Source organism: Bubalus kerabau, chromosome 15 (assembly GCF_029407905.1).
Source record: "Bubalus kerabau isolate K-KA32 ecotype Philippines breed swamp buffalo chromosome 15, PCC_UOA_SB_1v2, whole genome shotgun sequence".
Lineage (NCBI taxonomy): Eukaryota > Metazoa > Chordata > Mammalia > Artiodactyla > Bovidae > Bubalus > Bubalus kerabau.
The window spans coordinates 55044918-55065310 of NC_073638.1; the positions used below are offsets into that span (position 1 = coordinate 55044918).

The 20393-nt window shown below is 51.5% G+C and overlaps 1 protein-coding gene across 2 annotated transcripts in view; it reads left to right on the forward strand.

Annotated features, from left to right (window-relative positions):
* SLCO2B1 (solute carrier organic anion transporter family member 2B1) overlaps window positions 1-15982 on the forward strand; it is a 52408-nt gene extending 36426 nt beyond the window's left edge. For both annotated transcript variants that reach the window (XM_055549093.1, XM_055549094.1), the window contains exons 9-14: window positions 3870-4227; window positions 6450-6615; window positions 11302-11465; window positions 12602-12666; window positions 13010-13130; window positions 14135-15982. In XM_055549093.1, coding sequence (XP_055405068.1) covers window positions 3870-4227; window positions 6450-6615; window positions 11302-11465; window positions 12602-12666; window positions 13010-13130; window positions 14135-14315 — 1055 coding nt within the window. In that variant the 3' untranslated portion in view covers window positions 14316-15982. The remainder of the gene's footprint in view (window positions 1-3869; window positions 4228-6449; window positions 6616-11301; window positions 11466-12601; window positions 12667-13009; window positions 13131-14134) is intronic.
* Window positions 15983-20393: the final 4411 nt, after the last annotated feature.

Genomic DNA, 20393 nt, shown 5'->3' on the forward strand with positions numbered 1-20393 from the left:
TGAGGGTCTGGCTTGTGATGGCTCATCGGTGACCCTTTTTCTCCTCCCACTACAGAGCCTGCAAACAGGAGGCTCTCAGTAATTTTTTTTTTTATTAAAGTCTTTGGCTGTAGCATGGGTGAAAGGAACTCTGGGCTGAAGTCCAGAAATCTAGACTTTCATCTTGGGTCCTTGCTCCTCCTCTCTGGGCCTCAGTTTCTCCATCTGTACAGTGAGGGGTGAAATCCATGTCACTCTGCCCCTGAGACCTTGAGCTAAATTGATCAGTAACCAGGGTCCATGCTGTGGCCACGTCATCCTATCTAAAGAGTCTGATCCTGCAAACACAGAGCCTCCTGTGCATCGGGATCTTGTAGGGCACAGGATGGCAACTCAGAAGAAGGGGTGGTTTAGAGGCCCACCCCTGGCACTGCCCAGTGTACGATCTTTTAGAAGTTACTTTCATCCCCTAACCAGAGTTTCCTCATCTAAAAGACTGGGTCAGTAATCCTTGCTCTGCCTCTCTCAAGGACTGTTAGGAGACTCATATGGGATAATGAATGGAAGGTCCTTTACATACTATTAAAAAACTATGCTTATATAAGGTACAATTATTTTTTCAAATATCATCTCTGCCCTGCTGTTATTATTCTGACCATATCTCAGGACAGTAAATTGAGTGGCCTGTGGTTTAGGAGGGTGATAACCACAGGGTTTGCTTAAACCATCCCCCCCCCCATCCCCAAGGACTTTTGCATTAAGAAGTTAATTAGGGGAGTTTCTTGGGGAAAGTTTCCTAGGATTTGATGTTGGGGTACTAGTAATCTAGCCCCTGGGGTCCTCAGATTTGATACTAGGATATCAGCCACCTATCCCCTGGTGTCCTAGGATTTGATGTAGGGTACCAGTAGCCTGGTTGTCCTCTATTCCTAGGGAAAGAAAGGCCTGGAACCTATGAGGCTGAACCTAGAGGCAGGGGCTTAGACTCCCTAACCTGAGGTCACCCCCAGCTGCTGGAAGGCCCCAGTGCCCTGCTCCATGGAAGAGACTATTAATCATTGCTTTGGCTTCAGCCCAGAAGAAAGCTGGGGCCAGTCGCAGAAATTGGATCCTAGAGTGGGTGTCCTGGGCCAGATTATCTCTGATGGTTTCAAGCTCCTACATGATCCTAGGAGAGACCAAGACAGGGCTGGCACAGGCAGGCTTCTCGGCTTCCTGATGAGCTCCAGGAAGGCCAGTCTGATCCTAAGGTTTGGCCTTGACAACCTGGGACTGGGAGAGGGAGAGGCAGATAGAAGAATCAACATAGTCTTTCAGCTGCTGGAATCCTAAATTCTTAGAAGAAGACAGCCTCTGAGCTAAGGAAAGGCCATCTGATGGGGGAGACATAGTCCCTGAGCTGGGAGAGGTGCTGTTTGATGGGGAGACATAAGTCCCTGTCTGATAGAGGATACCTAGTTCCTGAATGGGACTTCAGGGGAGAACTTGCCTTGGCTAATGGAGGAGACCTGCCTTCTGTGCTGGAGGAGGTTCTCCTGTCTGATAAGGGAGACGCAGTCTCTAAGTGGTGAGAGGCCCTGGCTTGTCCAAGAGGAGGAGACATTGTGATGAGCCAAGGGAAGCACCTGTCTAGCTAAAGTCTCTGAGCTACAGACAGCCCTGGAATTCCCCTTCAGGTATCCCTTATCTAAGCTATAGGCATAACCCTGCCCTCCAGGAATTTTCCATCTGTCCTAGGGACAATTGAAGATGATGAAGGGAGATATGAGAATAGGAAGGAACTGCACTGCATTGATTAGCCCAGGAGAACGGGATGGAAGCAATCCATGAGATGGAGCCCTCCCTCTGAAGTCAGGCAGCCAGAGGCCTAAGAATGTAGGCTGGGGTGGGAGTTGGGGCACAGAGGGGAAATGACCCTGACACCAGGAGTCAGGAAACCCCCAGCAACTCCTGGCCTGATTCAGACCTTCCTAGATGAACTTGGGCCAGTCCCTGCCCCACTCCTGGCCCTACCTGTACCATGAGGTCACGTGTATGGCTTGGACCAAGCCCAGGCTACTCCTGGCCAGGGCAGTTCAAGGAGGGAGGAAAGTGGAGCAGCTGGCTGGGGTGAACGCCCGGTGTCACATCTTCCCCACTCCAAGTGCCAGCTGGATGTGCTGCGTGTGTGGCCAGGGACTCAGACAGGAGGAGGCCTGGGACACGAAGGAGGGGGAATTCCACAGCCCCAGCTCTCCCAGCTACACCCTGCCTAGACTCTTTGTTTTTATTCTCTGGCGCCCAAGGAGAAGTGTTCTTGGCCAGGCCAGGGTGCTAGGGAACCAGCTGGCTTGGCTCTCCCCATGCTCTGAGGACAAACAGAAACTTCCCATGACAGGGACGCTGGCCCTGCTGCTGCAGGAACAGAAGGGACCCCCCCACCCCAGACTCAGCCCAGAGGAGCCCATGTCCATCTCTCCCCTCAGCCCAGCCTGGCAAGTAGTTTGCGCCTCTGATGCCACTTTTCTTTTTTCTTTTTCAATAAATAGTGTTTATTATTTTAGATATAATCCTATAGAATGACCTATTGGTATGAATCAGGATTTTTTTTCTTTTTTCTTTTTTTTTGGCCACTATGCTGCATGCAGGATCTTAGTTCCCTGACCAGGGATTGAATACATGCCCCCTGCAATGGAAATGTGGTGTCTTAACCACTGAACCTCCAGGGAAGTCCCTGATACCCTGATGCCTCTTCTTAGAAAGGCCTTTTCTCCTGTCTCCTTCATGCCTTGTGTCTCTAACTTCATCTTGCCTTCTGAGGGCAGAAACATGTCTTTCTCTTCTGTTGTCAGTGGAGAGAGGTCACACAAAGCCTTCTTGGGCATCACCTTGGGTGGCCCAGCTGATGAAGGCCCTGAAGCCCAGACCTCGGGACTGACTCAATGTGTCGACTTGCAGCGAGGATACCTGTACATAGGCATTGGTTTAGGAGGTGGCAGGAGAGGGGAGAGCCATCCCTTCTGTTCTTGGCTCCAGGCTTTTGCCCTGGCTTCTCCCCTGGAGGACTCCCCCACTCCAAATCCTCCCCTTCTTCAGGCCCTGCCTCTGCCTCCAGGAAGCTGCCAAGCACCAGGCCTGCTCAGTTTTCACCTTCTCTGAAGATTTTAGTTTCCACCCTAACATTTTGCTGTTTGATCACCTTGAGTCTATATGTGCATTCACTTATTTTCTCATTCATTCCATAAATATTTATTGAGTGCCTACTATAGCCTGGGCCCTGGAGATTCAGCAATTGACATAATAGATAAAAATCCCTGCTCTGATGATGCTTACATTCTGACTGGGTGACAATAAAATGGTTAAATGAGTGAAGTGTGTGGTATGTTAGGTAAAGTGCTGTGGAGAAACACAAACTAGGAATGGGGAAATCAAGGCAGTGGGTGCTGTCCAATGTTGGAGACACAGAAGGGAAGACAGAGGCCTGGGTTACCTTGGAAAGAGCTATTGCAGGACAGGCTTGAAAGGACTGAGTGGGGGGAATGAGATGGACAGTAGAACAGAGGAAATGAGATGGATAATAGAAGAGAAGAAATGAGATGGGACGAGCTGAATGAGAATCAAACAGGATACTATAGAAGCAGACTACATGGAATTGCATCTTGAGTGGAAATGAATTGGGAAGAAATGTAGTTGATTAAAATGCAGTCTAACTCAATGGAATGAAATGCAACCGAACTTCAAAGATGAAACAGAAGGAAATGGAATGTCATGGGATGAAACTCAATGCAATAGAATTAAATAGGACGAGACAGGATGGAAGACAGGGAACAAGCTGACCAGGGCGGGACGGGACGGAAACGTGTGGCAGGCCAGCCCGCCCTGACCGTCCCCCCCTCCGCTTGCCCCGACAGTCTTCCCCAGGGTGCTGCTGAGGACGCTGCGCCACCCCATCTTTCTGCTGGTGGTCCTGTCCCAGGTGTGCGTGTCGTCCATGGTGGCGGGCATGGCCACCTTCCTGCCCAAGTTCCTGGAGCGCCAGTTCTCCGTCACAGCGTCCTATGCCAACCTGCTCATAGGCTGCCTCACCATCCCGCTGGCCATCGTGGGCATCGTGGTCGGGGGCATCCTGGTCAAGCGCCTCCGCCTGGGCCCCATGCACTGTGGCACCCTCTGCCTGCTGGGGGCGCTGTGCTGCCTGGTCCTCAGCACGCCCCTCTTCTTCATGGGCTGCTCTTCCCATCAGATTGCAGGCATCAGCCACCAGCCTGGGTGAGTATGTTTGAGAGCCGGTGAGCATAAGCTGGAGGAGGGTACCAGGGGCATAGGAGGGGGGTGGCCCAGAAAAGGCCAGGTCAGTGGAGTAGCCCCCACCTCACATCTCCCCACCTCTCCCTGCTTGGCTCGCTGTGAGCAGTGGGACTTCTCCCTCGAAGGCTCAGTGAAGGTGTCAGTCACCACCAGGTAGGGGTGGAACTTGTGGGCAGGACAGCTCAGGTCTGGGAAGGGCTGGAGGCTGAGGCAGGGCAAGACCACTTGTGTGGATGGCACATGTAAGAAGGCCCTTCTCAGGAACACTGCCCAGAGAACATATGCCCTGGGAGGGAGTTGGACTGGAGACCTTGGAGATTCTGGTCCTTAGAGACTGGGAGCTAAAATCCTGTTGTCCTGTGACCCTAAAGTACCAGTCTTTTTCCCCAGATGTGAGGGGCAGCACCTCTACCCTCCAGGAGGAAAGCCTCTGATACCTCTCTCCCTTCCCCTTCTGCCCCCTAAACCCCGTGGACACAGACTCTCTCCCCTTGGGAACCATCTTGGAGAGGATGTTGGAAGTTCCATTGATGCCTCTTCTCCAGAATGATTGCATTTTTCCTGGGAAGCCACACCAGGCTCAGGCTGGCACAACACCCAGCTAACATCCCCCAACGTGCTCTGTTCACTCCTCCCCTTGGCATCTCCTCCCTCCATCCCCGTGCCAACTCTCCACACCTGGGGCTCCTTCTGTGTGGCTGTGGGCGAGGCTCAGTGCAGATATGCTCAGCTCTTGCCCACCCTGTCCCAGGTCCCAGCTCGTCGACCTCTCCCCTCTTTCCTCATCCCTTCTCTTCTCGAAGGTCTGCAGAGCCTCCTTCTGGGCATGGAAGAGGGGCTTCAACCAGGCCCTCATGAAGCCTCTGGTCAGAGGAGGGAGCCAGGCCCTTTTAATCATTTTTAGATTAAAAAGTAAATGAATATTTACCACAGTTTTTATTTTTAAAGCAAATGGGGAAAAGTCAGCCTACCTCACAGGCCCCATTTGTCTCTTCTTCTGAAGTCTCTCACCTTGACCCGACATTTCATCTGACCCAGATTCTCCTCTATATTCTTGCAATTACTCACTGAGCTTTGGGTTCTAATTCATTGAAGAAGCCTTTAGGGACCAACTGAACAAATGGAGAATTTCTCATACTCCATCATGGGCTTCCCTTGTGGCTCAGCTGGTAAAGAATCAGCCTGCAATGTGGGAGCCCTGGGTTAGGAACATCCCCTGGAGAAGGGAAAGTCTATCCACTCCAGTATTCTGGCCTGGAGAATTCAATGGATTGTATAGTCCATGGGATCGCAAAGAGTTGGACACGACTGAGCTACTTTCACTTTCACTCTCATATTCCATCATAACTAATGGTATCTGCAGCTGCCAAGAACTGAGGGTCTTCCATGTGCTCAGACGCTCCCATATTCCATCTCACTGAACCCTTGTGGGATCTCTGGGAGAGGTCCTACCATTATCCCCATTTCACAGACGATGATAGCAAGGAATCCCCTCCCTTCTGATCTCCTGTCCCCGTGTGCCTGGCCCTGGCCAGAGTAGAGCAGGGGATCTCCTGAGACTTGGGAACAGACCCTCAAAGGGAGTCAGATGGGACCGAGACATGCCCTGGGCAGTGAACAGGGGAGTGAGAGTGAGAGGGAGGTCGTGAGACTGCAGGATGGCAATAGGGAGAGGGAATCTGCAGAGGTGGCAGAGAAACTGAGGCCAGAGAGAGGCAGGAACAGGTCGGAGACCTCACAGCTACTCAGGTACCCTGACCAGACCCCACACCTATAGTTCTAATTTTATCAGAAAAGGAAGCAATCCAGCTCATCGAGATAAAGGTACTTTTCATCTGAGACTAAATTCTGGGAAGAATTTATCTTATGTCCCCTAAAAAGAGGGTCACTGAGGAACAGAGATGGTCACAGAAGCAGCTCAACGACTTGTAGGATCTTGGGGCTGGAAGGGGTCTCAGAGCCTCTGGCCCACACCCTGCTTCCCACTTCTCCCGTTGGAGGCCTCTTGCAGCTTCCTTGGCGAGAGGCTCACAACTGCATGTCATGGAACAGCTCTGATAGTAAAAACCTCTGTGCAGAGCTGAAATCTGACCATGGCTCTCAGGGGAGGTTGCAGGGGCAAGGTAGCCCTGGCCTGAGGGAGGGAGAACCAGACCAACCATGCTGGCCTTCTCTCCCACCAGCGCTCAGCCTGGCCTGGAGCTATTTCCAGGCTGCATGGAGTCCTGTTCCTGTCCCTCAGACGACTTTAACCCTGTCTGTGACTCCAGCTCTCGTGTGGAGTACATCACGCCCTGCCATGCAGGCTGCAGAAGCCGGGTAGTCCAGGAGGTTCCAGACAAAAGCCAGGTGGGTCAGGCCTCCGGCTGCCCCCTGCCTCTCACGGGCTCTGCTCTCCCTGTCTCTGTGCGCCTGTCACACCCTCCACATCTGAATATCCTCATTCTCTGGCTCTTCTTTCTGTTTATCAGCTGTCTTCTCCTTCTGTTGGCAGATACAGAATATTATTCTTTCAATAAGCCTTCATTGCCAGTCTTGTGCCAGGGCCCCGAGTGCAGAGGTGAATCAGATCTGGTCCCAGCTGTCCAGGCAGAAGGAAGTAACTCAGGAATTCCAGGGGTCGTGAAAGACAGAAGGGGTCCCCACAAGGACAATCAATGATGGAAGGAGATGTAGCCCACCTGGGAGGGTCCCAGAAGGCTTCGTGGGATGTGGCATTTGTGCTGGATCTTCAAGGGTGAGCAGGCAAGCTAGGGAAGGGCTTTCCCGGCAGGGAGGGCCCAGCACACGGCACGTAGGCACACATACACACACATGCACATACAGTTAGAACAGAAGCCTAGGAGTTCATGGAGGGAAAGCAAGCCCCAGACAAGGAAGGGCCTCGAATAGGGAAGGGCCATGAGTAGACACTTTATCTGGAGAGCAGTGGGGAGACTTGGATGGGTTTTGAGCAGGGGAGGTCAGACCTGTGTTTGATCACATTTGAGGCCATAGTGTGGAGGAAGGTGAGTAGAATGCAGACCAGGAGGCAGGGAGGTGAGGGAGAGGCTGGAGCAATGAGCCCATTCCGTTAGCCAATCACTCAGTCAACAAACCTTTGTGGAGCCCCACCTTTGTGCCAGGTCCTGTGCTGGGGGCTAAGGACAGACCCAGAGCCAAGAGGATCTGCTCTCAAGGAGCTCCCAGGGGTGGGGTGTTGGGGAGAAAAGGGGAGGAGTGGGCAGCATAACTAACGGCAGTGCATTCTATGGGAACCTTAGAAAGACCACCGGGACCAGCTGGCTCCTCCCCTCCTCTCTCCTCATTGCCCCCGAAGGACAAACGGGGACAATACTCACCTTCCTCGGGTTCCCAGGCTGGAATATAGTGTGTGTGTGTGTGTGTGTGTGGTGGGATGGGTAGTGTCAGGCTGGTTATTATGACAATACCTCCCTCTCTCCAGAGTCCCACCCACATCATGCAGAACCCCTGCCATTGTGTCCTGCTGGGCAGCAGCCTCTAAGCCCAAGATCCCTATGGGGAGGGACCTGGGCCGCACAGGCTGGCATGGAGGGAAGCACCTGGCTGATGGTACTTCAGAAGCCAGCCAGGTGCCTCCCGAGCTACGTATAGTTTGCACTTGGAATAGTCGCAATCAAAGCCTTTTCAAGCGTCCTAGCACTCACTGTCCTAACCTTGATCTCCCTGAGACCCTTCTAGAGATCCGCAGGCCCTGGTGGCTGGGGCAGGATCCTCGAGGTGACTGTGAGCTCCTGCAGATATGGGGCTATGAGCACTGAGGCCAGGCTATCTGGTTCAGACCCCTGTTCTGCTTCCAGCTGGCTCTGTTACCTTCAGCAAATGGTTTAATCTGTGCCTCAGTTTCCTGCTCTGCGAAGTGGGGGTGAGAGTATTGAGTGCCTGCTATACACCAGGCACTGTGCAGAATTCTTCATCTAGATACATTTATTAAGTGAAGAGCCACATGACATGATCCATGAAAAGCACTCAGCCTGAGAAATTTTAAGGATGCGGTGATACACATTTCTGTCATGCCCATTATACAGATGGGAAATGGAGGCCCGGGAAAGGACAAGGCATTGCCCAAAGTTTTAATGCCAAAGCTGGTACTAGAACCAAGGGCTGTGGCCTCCGAGCCCAGCTCCCTCTCCAGAGCACCCTCAGAGGTGGTGTTAGGCATGGCATTTGGGGGAGGGTGCAGCTGAGTCCTGGTTGACACTCAGAAACTGTCACACGGGCCTGGAATTGTTTCTCTTTTTAAAATTGATTGATTGATTGATTTTTGGTTGTGCTGGGTCTTCGGTGCTGCACACAGGCTTTCTCTAGTCGCAGCGTGCAGCTTTCTCATTATAGTGGCCTCTCTTGTTGCAGAGCACAGGCTCTAGAGTGCATGGGCTTATGTAGCTGTGGCACCAGACACACCGTGGCATGTGGAATCCTCCTGGACCAGGGGTCACTCTGGACTGCCAGGGCAGTCCTGGAATTGTCCCTTGATGAGCCTGCCTCCTCAGGCCGACTTGAGCTCCTCGGCCCAGGGATGAGTCAATCAGTGTCCGTCACAGCTGCACTCAGTAACCATTTATGAATGAGTAAAGGACCAGAGGAAAAAAGGAGACGTGGATGGCTGGCAGCATCTAGGGCTCAGGGGGTGGGGCCCTAGGGAGTGAGACTCAGAAGCAGCTAGAGAGATTGAAGCCATTCATAAGAAGAACTTCCTGCCGTGGAACTAGATGAATATGAATAAAGGGCTGGGAAAACCCCAAGAGAAAGGCTTGTAGCTTTTTCATCCCTCCCAGCAACGTTCTGCCTCTCAAAACAGGATTGTTCACGTCTGGTAACCTGGCCTTGTTATATTTCTCCACTTACCTGTCCCTCTATTTTATCTCCAACCCAGTGAGTTGCTCAGTGTGGTGAAGGTCCAAATGGTGTGTGCTCAGGGGGGGCCCATATATGGCCAGCATAGCCTTGTCGTGCAATGGATGGAATACCCAGTCACCCAAGCTGGAATCCTAGGTCTCCAATCTCTCCTCTCTCTGTTTCTGTGTGTGTGTGTGTGTGTGTGTGTGTGTCTTACCTTGCCCTAATTCCACCTCCTAAATACAGGGTTGACCAAAAGGTTAGTTCAGGTTTTCCCATATGATGTATGTTTGGAAAAAACCCGAATGAACATTCTGGCCAAAGCAGTATCTCTCGAAATCAGAACCCTTTTCTCCAATCCCACTCTCCCTCCCTCCTGCCTCTTCACCTCCCTCCTGGGTCAGGTCCACCCTCGAATCAGCAGAGCAGCTTGTGTGCCATCAGTTCTTATGTCTCCCATGCTTAAAGTCTCCCTGTGGCTCTGGGCATCCACGTCAGGGCTTCCCAGCCCTTTCCACACTAGGAAGAGTCTACAGCTGCCGCAGCTGGAGGTGAAAGTCCCAGAGGGTTCTCTCTGCCCGGAGCTCACCAGGTCATCCCGAGGGCCGCTGGCATCCCTGCTCACCTGTCTCTTGGCTGAGGCCGAGGGCCTCTGGGACACACTGGTTGGGAAACTGATGTACAGGGCAGAGGAGCAATGCCAGGTCTTCTTGGCTCAGCTTTGCCCGCTTCAGGCGCCTGAAGTGGTATAGACCAATTCTGAAAGACCTGGGGCTTTTCCAGTCCACCTGGGGGTGGGAATGAAGGATGGAATCAAATGCTCCCCACGCCAGCCTGAGGACACTTCCTTGCACTTTAGAAAGCGGTCTGCTTTTCTTCATTCTTCAGCCTTTGGTGGGGTCCCAGTTTTCCGGGCGTCCCCTATTGGGCTTTTCACCTGGCTGGAGGGAGGGCCAGGGCTTGTCCTCTGGCCCTGCAGCTCCCAAACCCCGGAAAGCTGTGTTCCATCGCACAGCGTTCTGCAAACACCCTGCCAACCAAAACCTGTGTCAGGACTCTGCTCGCCTCCCTGGGTTCACCTCACTTAGTTCTGAACCTGAGGAGTTTTTCCTTTTTTCCAGCCTGTGGATACTTTCAGAACATTGCTTTCAATGTTTTATCCAGTGTTTTAAATCACTCAGCAGGATGGCTGACAGGGTACCTGGCCCACCCTCTTCTGGAGACAGCAGTCGGTTCCCTTTTGTGTCTAAGGCTCTTCACAGTGTGGCCCCAGCACACAGCGTCCCTGCACCCTGAGCGCCCTCCCTCTGCCCTCACATACATGCAAGGAATTTCTGGCTTCTTTCATGCCGCTGTAATTTTACATTTGGCACTCCTTCTACTCCAGTTTTCCTCTTGGCGAACTCCTATTCATTCCTCAAGACCCAAACCCAACACCTCTCTTTGGTGAAGCCTTCCTTGGTCCTCCCTTACCTGCTGATCCAAGACTCCCACTGTGATGTCTGCCTCTCTCTCCATCCTGTACTTGAATCTCTCCTTGAGAATCCACTCTAGCATCCAGTGCCCGGGAAGACCTCAGGAAGGTCTTCCGCAGAAAGGGGGACACTGAACTGGAAAATCTCAATTCCTTCCCCCCAAATACTCTTTGCTGCTTTAGTATTTGCACAGACCATCAGGAATTTCAAACATTCTGACATTGCCAGGTGAAAAAAATGAGTGAGCGTATGTGGTGTGTGAGTGTGTGTAAGTGCATGAGCATGTGTGTGGGGTGTGTCAGTATGTGTGACGGTATGTGTGTGTACAGGTAGTGAGTGTGTGATTAAATGTATGTGTGTGAGAGTGTGTGAGCACATACACATGCATGTGTGTGTCTGTGTGCTGTGTTGGGGGTGACTCTCTTCTGGTTCTTTCTCCCTTTTCTCTTCTCCCTGCCCGCCTCTCCCCACAGCCTCAGCCCACCTGTGTGCAGACAGCCTGTGTCCAAATACTGTCTGGCACTCAGCAATCCTGACTCAACCAGTGGGTCAGAAGTCCCAGCATCCAGCCAGCTCTGCCCCAGTTCGCTGTTGTTGGTGTCCGTGGCTGTCTCACATGCCTCCTGGAGCCTCGTGCCCTTGGCCAGCTGCTTGTCCTTAGAGGTTTCTGAAGGCTCTTCTCCCCCCCTCCCCACCCTAGGTCTTCTACACCAACTGCAGCTGCGTGGCGGGGGGCGGCCCCGTGCCAGCCGGCTCCTGCGACTCGGCCTGCGGCCACCTGGTGCTTCCCTTCATGATCCTGGTCAGCCTGGGTGCCGCGCTGGCGAGCGTCACCCACACACCCTCCTTCATGCTCATCCTAAGGTGAAAGCAGGGGCGTGCCTGAACTGGGGGATTCCAAGAGGTCCAGGCAGGACAGGGAATCCGGAGGGAGGGGTTTGAAGAAGCCGGTGTCCTGGGCCCCTGCAGCAAATCAGGCTGTCGTATCATCATCCTCATGGCAACTGCTGAGATGAAGTTTTCTCCCCATCTTATAGATAGGAGAACTGAAGCTCAGAGAAAGTCAGGAGCAAGTGTTGAGGAGATTAAGTGCCCACTGGGGACCCAGCCTGTGCTGTGCACTCCCTCTTGGTCCAAGATCTTCCTAGCCATTGTCCTGAGGATACCTGCTGGGACCGACAAATTGTCGCTTGAGGCCAGTCAGCACCTCCTGAGGTGGGGGCTGGAATAAGAGGACCTCAGAGCAGGATATTTCCAAATTTTCATTATGCTGGGATTATGTTATTCCCTATTTCTTTTCTAGAAAATTAGAAGAGGGATGCCTTATAATATTAGAAGGCATGTAGATCCATAAATCAGGCTGGCTGCAAGAGCGAAAGTAGGAGAATCAGATGCCCCAGCAGGCAGCCTAAGAGGAGTTAATGCAGTCAGTCTGCTGCACAAATTCTGACTCCTAACACCCATCAGCTGTGGGATCTTGACCAAGTCATTCAACCTGTCTAAATATCTGTCAGTCTCTTTATCTGTAAAATGGGCATAATGCTATACCTACAACATGGCGGTGACATGGTGGGGGGCACACTAGAGAATAACTGAGCCATAGCGAGCACTCTGGGGTTACTAAGAAGAGGAGCCAGTGGTCACCAGGGCCACCCAGGCTGAGGTATCTTAGTGATCAGGGAAGTTAAACCATGTGTCTGACTGCCCAGCTCCAAGTTTTGCCAAGTGTAGAAGGAAGGGGAGAATTTGGTGGGACCAGAGGGTGGGAAGAGAGGGGAGCTGTGACGCACAGGCAGGTCAGCACAGGTCCCTGATGGCCAGTGGGTATAGTAGGACCAGGCTCTGTAGGTTGAAGGGACTGTGGAGCCTGTGCCCTACCCACCAAGGACCTCAGACTGGGGGCAGGCTGATGTTGGGTGGTGGGGGAGAGGGGGATGGTGAGAAGCCCTTGAAGGCTGGAGCCCTCTCAATCCTCATGTGATTCTTTCCCTGCTTGTTAGGGGAGTGAAGAAAGAAGACAAGACTCTGGCTGTGGGGATCCAGTTCATGCTCATGAGAGTTTTGGGTAAAGAACGTGCTGGGGACCACTGGTCCAGATACCGGCTGTGTGCCAGGCCTGGGGGGCACAGGGATGAGTGGGAACCAGTGCCTGACCTTAGGCTTCACCGGTCCATGGGCTCCAAATCTGACCTAGGTACCCCAGACGTGGGTGCGCAAGCAGCTAAAGAGCCCATCGGGGAAACGGCATCCAATACGAGGGTGAGGGGTGGGCTTGAAGGCTGAGGACTTAATGGGCCAAGAGGCTCCCAGTGGCTCAGAGCCCCAGTGGTTCAGTGCCAGGGACGGGGCGGGGTGAGGGGTACAGGGATGCCAAGGTTCCACTGTCCCCTGAGCACCTCCTCCTTCAGCCTGGATGCCCAGCCCTGTGATCCACGGCAGTGCCATCGACACCACCTGTGTGTACTGGGCCCAGAGCTGCGGGCGTCAAGCCGTCTGCCGCTACTATGACCATGACCTCCTTCGAAACCGGTGAGACCTGGGAGTCAATTGCCAGGGGGCTGTAGGGAAACTGCTAAAAATATTCTTGGGGTCCCATCAGGGAGGGGAGTCTGCTGACACCCACCTGCAAAGTGACACAGGCTCTCCAGTGCTAATCCCCAGGCCTGCCAGCTAGATATTGTGTCCCCTTTGGATGGATGAAGATAATGAGATTTAAGTAAGTGGCCCAAAGTCACACAGCTGATAACTAGCAAAGGTGGGCTGAGTGAGGGGAGACTAAGGGAAGTCAAGCAGTGGTGAGAAAGACAGGAAGTTGGCATGGAGTAGGAAGATGGCTCTATCTAGGACACCGGAGGCCTAGGATCCAGGCCCAGGTCTGTCTCCCTCATTGTGAGACCTACCTTTTTTGGGACTCAGTCTTCCCATCTGTATAATGGGGAGCCCAAAGGAACTTGAAGGCAGAGAGGCCACTGGCCCTGAGTACGATGGACAGTTAAGGAGAGGGACTTATTAGCAGATCTGGAAGCAGGGAGCTGTTTACTTCCAGCTCTGAGGAGTGCATGGTTCCAGGAGGGCTTCCTAGAGAAGGAAAACTCAAAGAAGAGGGGTGAATTAGAGAAGCAGGAATCCTCTTGTGGCAGGCGAGGTGATCCAGAGTTGCAACTAACAGGCCCCTTGAGCCCTTAGAAAGACCTAGAGCGAGGCAGGGCCAGCCCAGGCCATGAGGCAGTCAGGGCAGGACAGGGGAGATGCCCAGGCTTCTCCCCCAACCCAGGGCTCCCTTTTCAGATCCTTTCCCACCTTCCAAGGAAGGACTCCCATGGGGATCAACTTCAGGGGCTCCCCTGCCTCCCCAGCCAAAGCCATGGTGACAGGGTCCACTGCCCTGAGGCTGGAGGCCTCTCCCTGACAAGGCCTCAGTGTCTCCACTGCATAATGGGTGATGATTGCTGACCCGACTGCTCCCAGCCCCAGCATATCCAGGCTTTGAATGGGGGGGGTCCTGAGTTCAAGGGTTCCTCACTCTTTCCCAGGTTCATCGGCCTCCAGTTCTTCTTCAAGACAGGCTCCCTGGCCTGCTTTGCCTTGATTTTGGCCATCTTAAGGCAGCAGGACAAAGAGGAGAGGACCAAGGTGACCATACCCAACCCTGGCCTGCAGCAGCAGCTGTTGGCATCAGAGGCAAAGAAGGAGCCTGAGGAATCCAGAGTGTGAGCTGTCCCAGGGCCCCAGCCTAGCCAAGAGTGGCAGCCACGGCGAGTACCTCCTCAGGGCCCTTTGCCTGAAATTGGGTATTGGGAACCCTGTTTTCCAATTGTGAGTCTTCCACTAACTTGATGTGTGGCTTCGAGCAAGCCACTGACCCTCTCTGGGCCTGTGTTTGTTCATCTGAGCCAAAGAGTTCCTTGGGGGTTTGTTGTGTTGACCCCTCCTGGAGCATGAGGGCCTTCCGCCTTTCTCCCTCAGCCACACAGGCTGACCTGAAACAGACTTTCTTGGGTGGAAGGACCGCATATCTTCCCCCCAGGGCCCTAGGATGGAGAAGTGGACATTCGTAGGCCAGGCTCCCCCACACACTGGGGTCCTGGCCCCTCTCTGCTGCTCACCTGGAGCCTCAGCCTCCATCTGAGCCTCAGCCTCCATCTCGGTCAGGTGGAAATGAACTTGTCAGCTTTCAGGCGTCTTCCAGCTGGGACCATCTATGTGGCCTGGACATCCAACTCAGGTCTCCTCCCCAGCGCCACTCAGCCTGAACGTGGGTCCAGTACAGCCTCTATTGAGAGGTGTCTATTTGGCGCCCCCTGGAGGCAGAGTCATGAGCATTGGCGAGACACTCAGGACATTCAGGCTATGCAGGGCCTTCAGAAACCTGGTGAAGGCCTCAGGGGCCTTGGCTGAGCATGGAGCCTCCTCTCTGGACTCAGGAAATCCCAGCGCTTGCCCTCAAGGTGTCAGAATCTGGGTGAGGCCTATTCTCTGCCTGGTGGTGAGGGGGATCCAGGCCCCACTCTCGGGAATTTTCTAATTTCGAAGACCAAACCCACTCATCATAGACTCACTGGTATCCATGTATTGCCAAGATTTCATACGTTTGACGTGGGCCCACCACTGTGACTTCTGTGACGAGAATCTTAATTTCACTGTTTCCTCCCCGGTGCCTGATCCTGTGTGTCAGCTGGGATTGTGTAGATAATGTCTCCTTCTGTGACACCCACATATTGGGGTAACATCTGGTTCTCGGTGATGCCTGGGTTGGCGTAAGAACCTGTTCTTTGTGATGCCCAGCCCTGTGATCCGGGAACAGTAATGCCTGATTCTGTGTAATAAGTGGGTCTGTGGGCTGGTTGGGTCTGAACAAACAGGCCCTTGTCTGTGTCAGGCCTTGTCTGGTTTTCTGGCCAGGTCTTATCTGGCTTGATTATCTTCCTGGGAAGGGGAGAGAATTTCCCAACCTGCTCCCAGCCCATTCTGTCACCACCCATTCCCAACCTTGGGAGACAGGAGACAGGGAGTCATCAGCAGGAGCTTCCTCAACCCAGGTGCAGCCCTGTGCTGGGGGCCAGGGGAGAAGCTGGGAGTTTAGCCAGAAGCTCTTGCCTTCTGTGCAGCTCTCAGTGGCAGGGCTTTGGGGCTATTCTATATGAAAGAGGGAGATACAAATGTTCTAATTCCCATTTTTATTCTACCTTTGACAGCTTTAAATGTTTAACAAATATCTGAGCCTGTATTTTTTCAATGCCAGAAATTTAAAAGTCTCATCCAACAAGATGAGGCTGTTTCTATGTTCATATTCCGCCTCCTTCCCTCTTGTTTCCCACGTTTTGCAGAAATAATCTGGAATCATAAATATAGCTTATCAATAAATTTGTTCTTGCACAGTGTCTCTTCTATTACAGAAATCTTTCTCACAAACTGCATTACAGCTTGCAACCACATTATTTCCAGTTATTTAGATTTAAGTTTTACTGGATTCATTGCTTACCATTATTTCTTGTATATTACATCTTCCCCTCCCGGTATAGTCTGGTCTCATTTTCCTTTGGCTGGGCTACTTCCTCTAGTAACATTTTCAGAAGTGGAATAAGGTCACAAGGCTTTCCAAGTCCTTACCTGCCCAAATAGTCATTCACGTTTTACAGAAGAGGAAATGGTTCAGAAAGGATAAGCAACTTGACCAAGATTACACAAAGTAAATGCTGGAGCCAGGATTAGACTTCAATTTTGTGAGAACTGGAGCTTATACAACTTGGGAAGTTCTCTTTAAGCAGAAGAATACAAAATTAGGAAGAAGGTGAATATTTACTTAGAATTTAAAAAGAAGTCAAAACAATGTATCTCACAATTCAGAAAAATAGTCTAAGATTTTTTTACTGTCTGTTGTGCACACTTCCAAATTTTCCAAAATTTTCCCCCAATGATTGGAAATATTTTCAACAGACTAGCTTCTGGTTCTGTAGATTTCAAACCTGTTTCTCCCCTATTGTCCATATACTTCCAGGGCAAGGCAGCAGAAAACACATTCATGTCACCAGATGACCTCTGAATATGACACTTTGATGTCACAATGCCAAATGAGTTGGACTGTGGATAGGAAGATTCCTAGAAGCCATTCTCTATACAGAGGTAGCTAGCAATGATTTATCTCTTCGTGGAGGTGATTGATAACCACATAAATATATTCCAACGAGCCCAAATTAAATTGATCTCCAACTCCACTCCCCCTTAGCCATATTCCAGAAATGCCCATGCCAATGGCCTTACATAAAGGGAAGATGGGATACAAGGGATGTTGGAGTGGAAAGAACTGGCAATCTTGACCCATTGTGGTGAAAGTGTCAACCTTTGCAAATTTCCCGAGAACTTGACAACAGGGATGTATTGCAGAAGCCTCTCCCTGGGCCTGAGTAGAGGCCCTGATGCTCAAGCAGCCTTAGCTTCATGCTGAGTCCACCTCTGGGTTGAGCTGAGATTCAAAGAAGTTGAGGTGCTTAAAATCATCCAAGCTGGTCAGGATGAGGAGACTCCAGGAGTAAATCGCAAGAGACACGTGTGGCTGAGAGCCAGGGGTGGAACAGCTAAGGGCCAGCGAACTTCCCAGATGCAGGGAGCAGCCCACTTCCCTGACAAGGCTTCTGGCCAATGAAAAGCCATGAGCAGTTGCACCTGTTAGCTCCCTTTCTTCTCACCCTGTCCCTGGGAGTTGGAGGAGAAGGTGTATAGTCTCCTGCTAGATTCTATGGTGGTAAAACCAGCTGAGAACAGCACTGGAACCAGATTGGACATCCTGATTCCTGGCCTGGAGTTCCTTTGGGCCACAGACCCATCCTGAGAAACTGCAGGGCAGGCAGATCGCCCACAGAAGCCATGATTGGAGCAGAAGTAAACAAGGAGCAAGAACCTACGGCACTCTTGCCATTCTTTAGATGTGTTGAATTCTTTCCCCCTAGAACCTCTACATGTGCTCTTCCCTCTATCCATCTGGCCTTGTTCACATCCCACTCCATTGTTAGTCTCTCAGTCTTGCTTCATGAAGTCCTGCACAAACTTCCAGCTCAAAGACCATCACTTCCAGGGACGTAGCATCATATAAGCAACAGGAGTGGGTGACTCTACCACCTTAGGGAATCAGATAAAAGATATAGACGCCCCATTAAAGATGCACACAGACTTATACACAATTGTGCATCTGATTTCAGAGGTTGGGGATCATCTAAAGCCTGGCTGTAGCCCTCCAATGGAGTAGAGAAAAAAGAACAGAATTTTAGAGTCAGTTCAAATCTGGACTCTGCCACTGACTAATGGTGTGGCCCTGAGCAAGATTTAACTTCTCTGCCTCTGAGTTTCTTCACCTGTAAAGTGAGGTTGATTATTCCTACTTCCTGTACCCTAAAAAACTATGAAGACAAAATAATGATAATATACCCATTCACAGACAGTCCCCCTGATGACCAATGTTTGTAAGTTTCCCCCCACTTCTCCTGTCCCTGAAAGAATTTAGGGAGCACACAGGGGTTCAAGAGGACAGTGAAGACAGAAGGAGGAGGCGCCACTGGGGGGAGACACCTTCCCTCTGCCCCGCCCTGGCTGCCGCTCTGCCTGTCCCCTAATCTCTCTTCCCCTGTCAGCCAGGGCTCAGCCAGCCCAGTCTTATCTCTCCCCACAGCCAGCCTGGGACAGCTTTTCTCAACTAGATTTACATTTTTATTGATTTTCTTTCTGTCTTCGAGCAGTCCCAGCAGTCCCTTCCTTCTGCTTCCCCTTTTGCTATAAAACGGGCTAATGCTGGAAACAGTTCTGTCGCTGGCCAAGAAGTGATGGTTCAAGGATGGATCCACTGACTATTCATTCATTCATTTATTCAACCACCCAATCAACCAACAATTTATATGGCTGCTCTACACCCCTGTCCTGGCCCTGCTGGGGATGCTGCCTTGGGGCCAGGATGGGAAACTCCCAGTATAAGCAGATAAGCTGACAAATAGTAACAAAAGCATGAGTAGTCATTTCGGAGAGGGGAGAAGGACATGGTATGGATTCTCCCTGGAGCCACCATGGAAGGCTTCCCAGAAAAGGTTAAGTCAGAGCTGGCCTTGAAGATTAGGTAGGAAATCCCCAGGTAGAGGATATGTGAATGGGCATGAGAAACAGTGGGAAGAGCAAAGATAGGAAGGAATAAGAGAGCAAGGTGTGGGCTTCCCTGGCGGCTCAGGGGTAAAGAATCCAACTGCCAATGCAGGTGACACAGGTTCCACCCCTGGTCTGGGAAGATCCCACATGCCTGGGAGCAACTAAGCCCGTGCACCACACCGACTGAGCTTGTCTCTAGAGGAGGTGAGCCACAACAACCGAGTCCTGTGCCGCAACTGCTGAAGCCCGTGCACCTAGAGCCTGTACTCTGCAACAAGAGCAGCCCGTGGACTGAAACGAAGAGTAGCCCCTGCTCCCAGCAACTAGAGAAAAGCCCATGAAGCAGTGAAGACCCGGCACAACATAATAAATAAAAATCACATTTAAAAAAAGAGAGAAAGAGCAAAGTGTGTCTGAGATACGGTACAAGAGTGATGTGCTTGGGATGTACTACTTGTGCAGGGCCATCGGGAGAGAGAGGAGAGCCGAAGCTGGAAATACCTGTGGGGACCAAGCCTTGATTTCCAGCTGAAGGCTTTGGACGTCTTCCTGAGGGCAAAGAGGAGCCCTTGAAGCACTGATTGATGGATCAGTCAATTGACTGGTTATTTTAAGCAGGGAGTGACATGACAAGATTTGTGCTTTAGAAAGACTGCAGGCTGCACCATGGGGGCTTTGAATGGAAACAAGAAGCTGGATGCCAAGAGCTCAGGCAGGAGACTGGTGTTCTAATGAAGAGGAGATGTAGGAAGCCTTGAATCAGGTCGACAGCAGCATCCTAGAAGTTTGGACATCTAAGATGAGTCTTAAAAGATGAGTAGGAACATACCAGGTGGAGAAGTTGGGGACAGTGTCCAGAGAGAAGAAACTACACAGATAAAAGCTCAAAATACAGAGAGTTCCTGTCAAGCTTGGGAAATTTCCACTAGTTCAGCAGGACTACAGTGTAGTCCAAGAGAGAGATCATGGTGAGGGATGATGCTGGAGCAGTTGGTTGGGACCCTCAACTGCTCTCAGTATTCTCTGTCTTCTGAACCTAGAGTCAAGTGGAAGAAAAGAGGGAGCACTGGCCTTGTGTACAGAGGTGACTTGAGGGCTCTCTCCCCTGCAGACTGTGAGAGCCTCTCCATGATCACAGCACTACACAGCATTACATTTTACAAAGTCCCTTCACACTGATTCTCAGAGCTGCCTGGTGAGGAATGTAGAACAAAAACTATTATCTCCACACAATGGCTAGAGAAACCGAGGCAGGAACTTGTCCAAGGTTGCTCAGGTATCCCCCTCTTAAACCCCAGTGTTTTTTCTAGTAAACGTACTTGTCCCTGACTCACACACACACAACAGATGTAGTAGCTGCTAACTGATATGACTGGAACCTTCACCTTGAAGGTGGAGACATTCCAGCTGGGAAAACAGAACCAAGTTCCCTCTGCTTTGGAATCCAATAGACATGAGGACAAATGCCAGCTCGTCACTTTCCAGGTGTGGGAAGTCAACTGCATTCATCTCAGCCTTGGTTTTCTCATCAGAAAATTAGGAGAAAAAAATCCTATGTTTCAAAGAGTTGTGATGAGGGTTTAATGTGATAATGTAGCACTGTAGCAGTTAACAATTGCTGAGTAACAAATTATCCCCGAACTTAGCAGCTTAAAACAACAAATG